Here is a 10,853-nt window from a genome sequence, read left to right as displayed (position 1 = left end):
ATAACATTGTCACCACTTCCAAGTTCCGCCACTATCAAATTAGCACTCTTAGATTCAATGAAAAGTGCAATACAAATAAAATGCATTATTATTATTATTATTATTATTAAATGTATTGTTTTACACGGCAATAGCCAAGCAATAACCCTAATCCTAACCGCTAACGCTAACCCGAAAAGCAAAGAAAATCTCCCTTGTTCGGTAGAAACCTTGAGAGGAACCAGCACTGGAAAGTAAAGCGTTCCCTAATGTCTCCGAGTTCAAACACGCCCCATCCGCGCTGTCGACTCGCTCGCTTTTGGATAGCGTTGATGGTGAACATCGGGAAGTCAGAGGTCGTAAGTTCGACTCGAGCGACTCGACCGGCGTGCGGGGGTGAGGGGCACCTGTTTACAACAACTACTTGACGTCTGTTTCACGAACCACCTATCTCCCCTTGACACACCCACCCACCCATCTCGCCTAGACCCACCCACCCACCTATCTCCCCTAGACCCACCCACCCACCTATCTCCCCTAGACCCACCCACCCACCTATCTCCCCTAGACCCACCCACCCACCTGTCTCCCCTAGACACACCCACCCACCTGGCAGTAGAACCACCTGTCTCCCCTAGACCCACCCACCCACCTGGCAGTAGAGGGTCTTGAAGTAGCGTGAGGAGCCTAGGAGGACGTTCTTGTGGGCCTTGAAGATCTTCCCGTCGACGATGACGCAGGCGTCACACAGGATGCCGTGCTGCCGCTGCTCGTTGAGCTCCCGCAGGAGCTGGCGGTAGTGAGACGAGATCTCCATGTCCTCCTTCCTGTTGTTCATCTGGTTAGCGGACGGTGTGCCTCTACCTCTACACAGTCTGGAAGGGAGGGAGAGGGAGGGAAGAGGGGAGGGGGAGAGGAAGGGAGGGGAGAGGGAGGGAGGGGAGGGGGACGGGGGTGGAGGGGAGAAGGAGAGAGGGGGGAGAAGGGGGGGAGGGAGAGGTGAGCGATGACATTCAAGTTCCCGCCACAGTGCTAACATGCCTCATTATGCCAGTAAACAGTGACAGACTAACAGCACAGCGGTACAAAGCAGAGGCAGCAACTGCAACTTATTATTACAGACGACTGCAAACCGGTTCTGGGCCACATTAATACATCAAAATAAACAAAACAACATCAATAGAAAACCCCATTCCAACTGATGTACTCTGTCGTCTAAAAACAGCTCTGTAACAAATTCTGCAAATTGGCTCGGTGTTGTGTGTGTGTGTTCGCCCTGGCTGACAGGCTCACTCCAGAGACCAGCGTGTGTGTGTGTGTGTGTGTCTGTCTATGTGAGTGTGCGTGCATGTGTGTGTGTGTGTGTGTGTCTGTCCGTCTGTGTGAGCATGCGAGCATGTGTGTGTGCGTGTGTGTGTGTGTGTGTGTGTGTGCGTGCATGAGTGTGTGTGTGTGTGTGTGTGTCTGTCTGTGTGAGTGAGTGTGAGCACATGTGTGCATGTGTGTGTGTGTGTGTGTGTGTGTGTGTGTGTGTGTGCGCGCGTGTGTGTGTGCGTATATGTGTGTGCGTGCGGGTGTGTTCTCCTGCCCTTGTTCTCTCTCTAAAGAGAATGGGCGAGTCCACAGGGCTGCTGTCCGGTCCGTCCCCTCACTGACATCAACAGTGATTAAACACAACCGCTTAACACCGCAGAGAGCAGAGCCAGAGCTACAGCACCACTTAACTAACGTTAAAAAGAAAAACACCAAATGCCTGAAATGTATCGGATATACCAGGGACCGCTTTCCTACGGGGAACGCTTATCAATAAACTTGATTTGACACGATTGGAGATGATTTGAGATGAATTGAGATTCGACGGTTCGATCAGTCTGGAGAAAAAAAAACGCCTGCATGTTTCCGACGGTGATTCACAGGTATGAGATGGAGGGAATGCATACTGTTCAGGAGAGAGGGAGAGAGGAGGCAGGAGAGAGAGAGAGAGAGAGAGAGAAAAGGAGGATGAGGGAGGAGGAGAGAGGATGAAAGAGGACAAAGGGAGAGGAGTTGCCATTGCCATGCCGACGCACCAACAGTGTGCTGGTAAATGAAGAGTGAAACAAAAGCACACACACACAAACACACACACACACACACACGCACACACACACAGACACGCACACACACACACACACAGGCATATAAAGATCCCACGTACACAATATATAAAGAAGCACACATACTGTACATAGTAACACACACATACACACACACACACACACACACACAAAGACAATGACACAAAGACACACACACACACACCGTGTGCATATTTAACCGGAGCATTAGCGGCCGCCGTTCTCTCTCTCTCTCTCTGTCTCTCGTCTCAGCGAAGGATAAATCGCGGGGACACGCAGTGTTACCAAACTCAACAGTGATTTGTTTTGGAAACGACACAGCTGTCACCCCTCATTGGCCGTCCCGAGAGACGACAGCTCCGGTTGGCTGAGGTGACAGCAGCGTTTGCTCGGGGGCTGGCATACTTCAGGTCATGTTTAGGAAAGCTGTGCTCAACCTGATGGCTTGTAAGATCAGATAAATCCTGTGTGTCTCCCACGTCCACTCGGACAAACACACCTCCTGTGGACAACGTCTTCGGAGGGTCCAGAGTGACGACGGTGACAAGTGCTGAATGTCTCTCTCTGTCTCTCTGTCTCTCTCTCTCTATCTCTCTCTCTCTCTCCTTCTCCCTTTCCCTCTCTCCCTCTAACGATTCTGAGTCCCTTTCAACTCGCAGAGCTGCCTCGAAGGCTTTCAGTTCGGTTTGCTTTGTCCCTCAGCCGCTCCAAAGGACGGTTTTGACGCACGCCAGGTTTTCATAATTATTTTTTTGCTTTCTTTCTTTCTTTCACTCGCTCATAAAAAAAAAAAAGATCATAAAAAAATAGTAAAAAGCATTGGGAGAGTAACCTTGAGAAATACAGCTGTATTCTCTCCCCCGCGGATGAAGGTATTGAAAGGCGTCACCTTTCACCTCCGGAGACAAACCCTGTTGATTTAAGGACACTCTCGTCCTCTCGCCTCCCTCGCTCCCCCTCTCCTCCTTCATTCACAAAGGATTGCTGACATATTATCAAGCTGCATATACGCCATTAGCCGCGGTCGAACAATAGAAGACGGCAGAAAAATCAATGGCGGCGGTATTCTGCGGCCTACGCTTGCTCTGACCTGGCGTCCTCCCCTCCCCTCTGCTAAACCGACGGTGCCTGTGGAACAACGGCGAGGTGACATCAGTAATAGACTCACAGGAAGCGGCGCTTTCACTGTAGTCTGTAAATAAGGGAACCCCATTTTACCCATACAGAGGCTTCATAGAGCTAAATGGCTGTTTATGCGTGTGTGTGTGTGTGTGTGTGTGTGTGTGTGTGTGTGTGAGTGTGTGTTTGTGTGTTTCGCACTGACAAACATGTTAAATGAGGCCTCAAATTGAAAGAAAACCATGAGATGTGCTGGGGGATAAAACAACAACTTGCCGTGCACGCAGGGAGAGAGAGAAGGAGTGAGAGAAAGGGAGAGAAACGGAGAACACTAATCAGATTTACCGCTCCAGTAGAAACAGAGAGAGAGAGATGGAGTTTGGCGGAGAGGGAGAAAAAAAAAACGGAACTTTAATGGAGCGAGCTTCTGTGTGACCCCTGACTCGGCGGATCGTACGTCTAATTGGCTGGTTTAATTTGGGCAAACCTCATCCCCTCTCGCCGTGGGCCCAGTCTCCAGAGGGACCCCCCCCTCCACACACACACCAGCACCCCCTACTTCATTACAAACTCCCACTTATGCCCTGTACTTGCACCCCGCCTCCCACCATCCCCCCATCCCCTGTTCCTCCACGTTTATAACACCACCCCCACTAACCTCCATCACCCCCTGCTTCATTACAAACTCCCACTTTTCCCCCATACTGACCCCCCCCCCCCCCTCCCCTCTCCCCTCTCCCCCTCCTCCCCTCCCCTCGCCTTTCCTCATACCCCTCCCTGTTGGTCTGTACCCCACTAACCCCCATCCTCGCCCCTCCTTACACACACTCACACACACACACACACACACACACACACACCAGCCAGCCCCCCAAGCCCAGCCACCGTAGCCCTGCCCCAACCCCACAGACTCAACAACTAATTCATGTGATATTCTAATAATTTGGGCATTTCTCCTGCATACAGTCACAGAATCATCCTATCTCTAATCCTTCCTGCTGGACACATCCTCCTGCTTTCAGTGTGAGAGACTCGTCTAGGTGACTCATGAGTCATGATGGAGAATGTGTTCTCTGTTGAAATGAATGATGAAAAAAAACACCTTCATGTAAGAGAGAATGAGAGAGAGAGAGAGAGAGAGAGAGAGAGAGAGAGAGAGAGAAAGTAAGAAATGAATGTGTGACTCATCCAAAGTACAGATACTGTAGACCGACAAGGCCACGGAACCTAGTATTATGTGGATCGAAAAACGTCTGACTGATTTCTTTCACAGGGACACCAAATACTAAAACTAAGTTTTTCTTTTCTTTACAGGAACAAGAGAGAGAAATCTCCAGGGAGACGGTCTGACAGGGTTTGTGTGTGTGTATGTGTGTGTGTGTGTGTATGTGTGTGCGTGTGTGTGTGTGTGGTCAGGGCCGATTGGCACTCGGGGTTCAGTAAAGCGTGCCATCAGAGCTTTAAGTCCCTGTCACCCTTGTGAGCCCAAATTAGAAGTGACTGCCCTCCTCAAGCCACACACACTCACACCCCTACCCCTCTTCTGATCACACACACACACACACACACACACACACACACACAGTATGCATTGATCAAATTACACACACATACACATACACGTCCACACACACACACACACACACACGCACACACACACACACACCCACCCACACACATACACACACAGCAACAACAACTTTGTCCTGATCATGTCACAATGAAGGCACTTTAGGCACTTGAGGCACAGAGAGAGACAGAGAGAGAGAGAGAGAGAGACAGAGAGTTGGAGAGAGAGAGAGACAGAGAGGTGGAGAGAGAGAGGGAGAGAGGGAAAATGAGAGAGAGACAGAGAGAGAGAGAGAGGGGGGGGGGGAGCCCCCTAAGTCGTGCATGCGTCAGTTTGACTCTCGGGCGGCCAATATTTTTTAAACAGCTTTCCTTCCACTCAACTGGGCATCAAGGCCATTATCCTGGGGTTAATCCTCAATCCCACGGAGCTGGCATCATTCTGGGACGAGTCCTGGTGGCAGCCCGTCAAAATAACACACACACACACACACACACACACACACACACACACACACACACACACAGACACACACACACACACACACACACACACACAGACGCAAACACACACACACAGACACACACACAGACACAGACACACACAGACGCAAACACACACAGACAAACACACACATACGCACACATACACACACGCAGGTACAGAGGAATGAAAGCACGCAAGTCTTGACAAAAACAACAAAAACAAAACTACATCAACGCTGAATTGCGGTTCTTGGTTTCTCTCCGCCTTTAGAGTCAGCTGTTCTGACCCTCGCCTCGGTCCCTTCGGCTAATGCCGAATGTCGGCTAATGCCACGTGCAAAAAGAGCGTTCCGGTCATTCCGTGTCACCGCAAAGTGCGTCCGCCCCGACCGGCACAATCCTGAAACCTGTCAAATTCCACTTCATTCAATCCCCATCGGGAGGGGAAGTTACCATCATCTAGCAACAATACAACAGGTGTGTTTAAATCCACCCCCACTCGGCACGGGCGGTCCTACTAATCACAGGAACTGTGTGCAACACTCTACATCGGGATCTGGTGCTGAATATTATCGTAATATAATATTCTAGTATTAATAACCATGCAGTCCTGACGGGTGTGTACAAGAGCGGAAACAGAAAGGTATGAAATTCTATAAATACATGCATGCAGGCGACCGTAAGACGACAGGTAATTAATTTTAATTATGGATACGACTGGTGGTGGTGGTGAGAGAGAAAGAGGAGAAGTGAAGTGTTTCCTTATGTATTTATTTGGTGGATGCAAATGATAAACAAACGTGAAAAAAATGGCGACAGGTCGATTAACTACGCCGGATGGGAGACGGTGCATGATTCCGTCTGCTGCCTACAACTGATGATGGTGTTCTTTGTCAAGTAAATAAATAAAGAAGATCCGTTCCGACGTATGTAGTGGAGTCCTGACTGACAAGGACAGTGGACATCTTCGTGTCACGTTCGATTGTCCCCGCCGTCCCACTCATTAGTGGAGTACCTGAACTAAATGACCGACTGAGTGGCCCTGTCTTCAGCGCTCTTTAGAGGAAGCGACTTGGACCCTCCTTTCCCTCTTGTCCCTGTGCCTGTCGCTCTTATTTCCCTCTCCCTGTCTCTCTCCTGGTCTGTCTCTCTCCTGGTCTCTGTCTCTCTCCTGCTCTCTGTCTCTCTCCTGGTGTTCGGTCTCTCCTGGTCTGTGTCTCTCCTGGTCTGTGTCTCTCCTGGTCTGTGTCTCTCTCCCTGACTCTGTCTCTCTGCTTGTCTCTCTGTTTGTCTGTGTCTCTCCTGGTCTCTGTTGTCACTCTCGTTGTCTCTCTGTTTGTCTGTGTCTCTCCTGGTCTGTGCCTCTCCTGGGCTATGTCTCTCTCATTGACTCTGTCTCTCTGCTTGTCTCTCTGTTTGTCTGTGTCTCTCCTGGTCTGTGTCTCTCCCCTTGTCTCTGACTCTCTCCATGTCTCTGTCTCTCTCCTTGTCTCTCTGTTTGTCTGTGACTCTCTCCCGGTCTGTGTCTCGTCTGGTTTGTGTGCCGGTTTCTATGTCGGCCCTCTGTTTCTGTCCGTCTCTGTCCCTACCTCCCAGGTGCGCCAGGTGCGTGAGGACAGTCTGACTGTGGACAAACACTAAGGCAGATCCGGGAGGCTTAGAGAGTCTTAATGTCTCCTCCTCATCACCTCTCCTCTCTGTCACTCCACCCCTTCGGCCCCGGTCACACACCTGCCGGTGTGCTAAGCCCTCTCCTTCGCTCCAGTTCCGTTCCAGAACCTGGATCAGCCGGGATGAGCCAAAGGAAAAGGGTGTGACACAAGGACATCAGAAGCACACACACACACACATACACACACACATACACACATACACATACACACACACACATAGAGACTCTCACACACACACACACATACACACACACATACACACACACACACACGCACACACACACACACACACACACACTCTCACACACACGCACACACGCGCACACACACACACACACACATCCACACACAGGTCTCTGGAGTGAACCCGTCAATTGAGGTTAGGAAGGGAGCCAGGCCTAACCTGACCACAGTTCATTGTGCTCTCCTGTCAGACAGAAGCACTGCTCACAGTAGTGACCTGACCAGCACAGGGACATGCTCCTCTCCCTCCTGGGACACAGGGATACTGTCAACATGTCGCTAAAATGAACCACGATTACCAGAACACAGGCCTATCTGACACCTCACACCTCTTTCTCCCTCTTTCTCTCTCTCTCTCTCTCCCTCTTTTCTCTCTCTCCAGTGTTTCTGGGCTACTCTCTCTTTCTCTCTCTCTCTCTTCTAGGCCCCTAAGCCAGTCCTGTCTCCCCTGGTAACTCCCTCCCTGACGACCCGGGGCTTAGCCTAAATTCTCTCGCTATAAAAAGCTGTGAAATGCAAATAATGAAACATCTCATTACCACTGTCGTAGAATCAAATAAGGAAGGATGGGGCGGGAGGGAGGGAGGGGGTGGTGAAGAGGGGACAGAGGGAAGAGATGGCGAGTGGATTGGGGGATGGGAGCAGGGGAGGAGAGGTGAGAGAAATCAGGAGAGGGAGGAGGGAGATGGAGGGATAGGTTGTTATCATGAAGTGGAACAATAGGCTGTGGGAGCGCTGGATGTATCTGCCCTCCAGACGATAGGCCCTCTGTGGTTATTGGGTGGTTCATATGAAATAAACGAACTGTTATCTGATGTAATAACGGTGGATCTCCCACATCCACATACATCCGCTATCAGTCGATAATACATCGGCACCTCACCTACACACAAATCCAAGCATACCTCATCAATGACCGAATCACTAAATCAGATGAAGGTTCATGTAGTGGATCAGGATACATTCACCATACTTTCGGGAAAACAATGTTAGACCATTTGATTGTGTATTTGATCTCAATATGAATTAATGAATGAATGAATGAATGGTCTTTATTGTCATTGCTATAGTACAGGTACCAAACAAAGAAATTTAGGAGGGGTGGCTCCCCTGGTGCTAGGAAGAAAAAAAAAAAAAAAAAAAAAAAAAAAAAAAAAACACAAGAAGGGAAGGAGCTGGTTTACATAAATAAAGGCTATGTACACTATCCACTATACTATACTGTACAGATAGACGACTATACAGTAGTTGAGATATATCAACCAGTCTGTCAGTGAGTATGGTTTCCATCCATGTAATGTTGGTACTGTAGGTATGGTAGATATCTAGTTACACTCACCGAGAGACGTAGAAACCTCTCGTGTTTATCGCAGACCCATGCTGTCGCTTTAGGCAGCAAGCTACCAGTGGTTGACCAGGTGTTTAATACGCATCTCTCTGCGGATCCACAGGCGACGTGTTATAAAGCATGAACAGAAAAAAATTGCTGTCAATAGACGATTTGTCAGTTATCACTGGCTGGTATACTTGTGTTTCATATCGCCTAAATATCGAATCATGTCGCCAATTACGAGAGAGAAAGCTATTTGATTGGGCAGAGTTTTACTTGAGTGTGTAGACCAGAGAAGGGTGTCCTTGCTCCGAGCTGAACATGTGAACGTTCTCGATGCTTTTTTTTCATGATAACAACTTGAAGGGAAGGGAGGGGAGAGAGGACAGGCGAGCAGGGATGGAGGGATGGAGGGAGGGAGGGTATGAGTGTGGGAGGGAGACAGGGGGGGAGGGGAGAGAGGACAGGCGAGCAGGGATGGAGGGATGGAGGGAGGGAGGGTATGAGTGTGGGAGGGAGACAGGGGGGGAGGGGAGGGGAGATAAAGGGAACAGATAACCAAACAGTACAGTCTTTTGTTTTGAGATGTGTTGGCGTTCGGCAGAGCAAAAGCCGGGATTGGTCCGTTGATCAAACAGGGGCGGAGCCCGTAGGAGCTGCGGTGTGACGACTGGTATCTGTGAGCTGTCACTCAAACGTCAAAAAGGACAGCGTCATAGAGGAAGAAGTCACTCACTGTATCTACAATCACCTACGGTATGTACCTCACCCAGGTGTACACAACCATTCAATAAAGCACCATCTGAAAATCATCTAGAAAAAAAACAAAAAAAACTCCAAAACTCCAAAATGACTAAATAAAAAAACTAAACTCTACAGTACATGCCCTCTACATTTCTCTTTCTCAAATCCTGAGTGAGAACTTCGGGGCCTTTCCCAGTTCTTTTCACACTCATGAAAATACAAAGATGTGTCGCATGAGGCTATACCCCCCCCCCTCCAGTTCCCTAGTACAGAAGACACGGCTGGCTACTCAGAAGGAAGTGAAAGGCACCTATCGGATGTGTCTGTCTGTCGTGGCTCATGCTAGTGGCAGGCTCTGGGAGGAGGAGGAGGATCTCAGATGACAATGACTTCATCATCATGTGTGGTCCCAGAAACCATATGGACCATTTCCTCATCAAATGAAGGGGAGGGTGGGTCTTAAAATGGATAGTGTGCAATCGTATTTCATCATGTGCATGTGTGTGTGTGTGTGTGTGTGTGTGTGTGTGTGTGTGTGTGTGTGTGTGTGTGTGTGTGTGTGTGTGTGTGTGTGTGTGTGTGTGTGCGCGAGAGTGTGTACAGGGAATGGCGTCTTGGTCTGAAGTGGGAGTTTTGCTCCTACGTCTCCCACTCTTCCAACCTCCTCCTCTACGGTCTTCACCTCCTACCTATCCTACTGTAAGTCATCCTCTCTTCCACCTCCTCCTCCTCCTCCTTCTTCTCCATCTTCTCTTTTCCTTCCTTGTGTGTCCTCTCCTCCAGAGAAAACAGCCAGTCATGGCTGGAAAGGCACCAACATGACATGGTGGTGATAGTCATGACTCCATAGAACTGAGGAACCACTCACATTTAACATCATGCCAGCTCTCAATGCCAGAACTCTCCCATGTGTGTGTGTGTGTGTGTACACATGTGAGTGTGTGTGTGTGTGTGTGTGTGTGTATGAGTGTGTCCTATTTAACACCTTCCTGGAGCTCTCACCAGGAGAGGTGTCACAACAAAACAGCAACCTCTCACGACACGACCACACACAACCCAACCAATAGACAGGCAGCCTGCTCCTCCACCACCACAGAAGCACACCACGCACTGAGAGAGAGTGTGTGCGTGTGTGTGTGCATGAGGGAGTGAGTTAAGCAAGCAACATTGAGTCAGTGCTAGTGGCCAGTCACTCTGTGACGCTGAGGCAGGTGTCCAATATGTGTGTGTGTGTGTGTGTGTCCGTGCCCTCCCTCAAGCGCACAGCAAACAGAGGCATCTTTCTCAAATCCACACCGGGCCACAGCTTACAACCAGCTCACACAACGAGGAGTGAAAAACCTCAGCTTTACACCGTACTCACGACTTCCACAGACACACCCTCTTTCCCCCTCCGCAAATATTTATACTGACTATCCTCCCACCTAATCCATGTTACAAACACTATGTAGCACACAAGAACAGACAAGAAAATGCACACACACACACACACACACACACACACACACACACACACATTTTAACACCCGTTTTAATCCCCATTCACCTTGTCTTTACACTACACTTAACCCCCAGCTTTCCCACAGTGTATTT

General features: G+C 49.5%; 1 protein-coding gene across 1 annotated transcript in view; it reads right to left on the bottom strand.

Annotated features, from left to right (window-relative positions):
• Nucleotides 1-817, bottom strand: part of zbtb46 (zinc finger and BTB domain containing 46) — a gene marked incomplete at both ends in the record, with an annotated part of 40,918 nt that extends 40,101 nt beyond the window's left edge. The window contains one exon of the mRNA XM_080534063.1: nt 632-817. Coding sequence (XP_080390189.1) covers nt 632-817 — 186 coding nt within the window. The remainder of the gene's footprint in view (nt 1-631) is intronic.
• Nucleotides 818-10,853: the final 10,036 nt, after the last annotated feature.

Source organism: Nansenia antarctica (assembly GCF_963989245.1).
Source record: "Nansenia antarctica genome assembly, chromosome: 6".
NCBI lineage: Eukaryota > Metazoa > Chordata > Actinopteri > Argentiniformes > Microstomatidae > Nansenia > Nansenia antarctica.
This window is presented reverse-complemented; position numbering and strand designations above follow the sequence as displayed.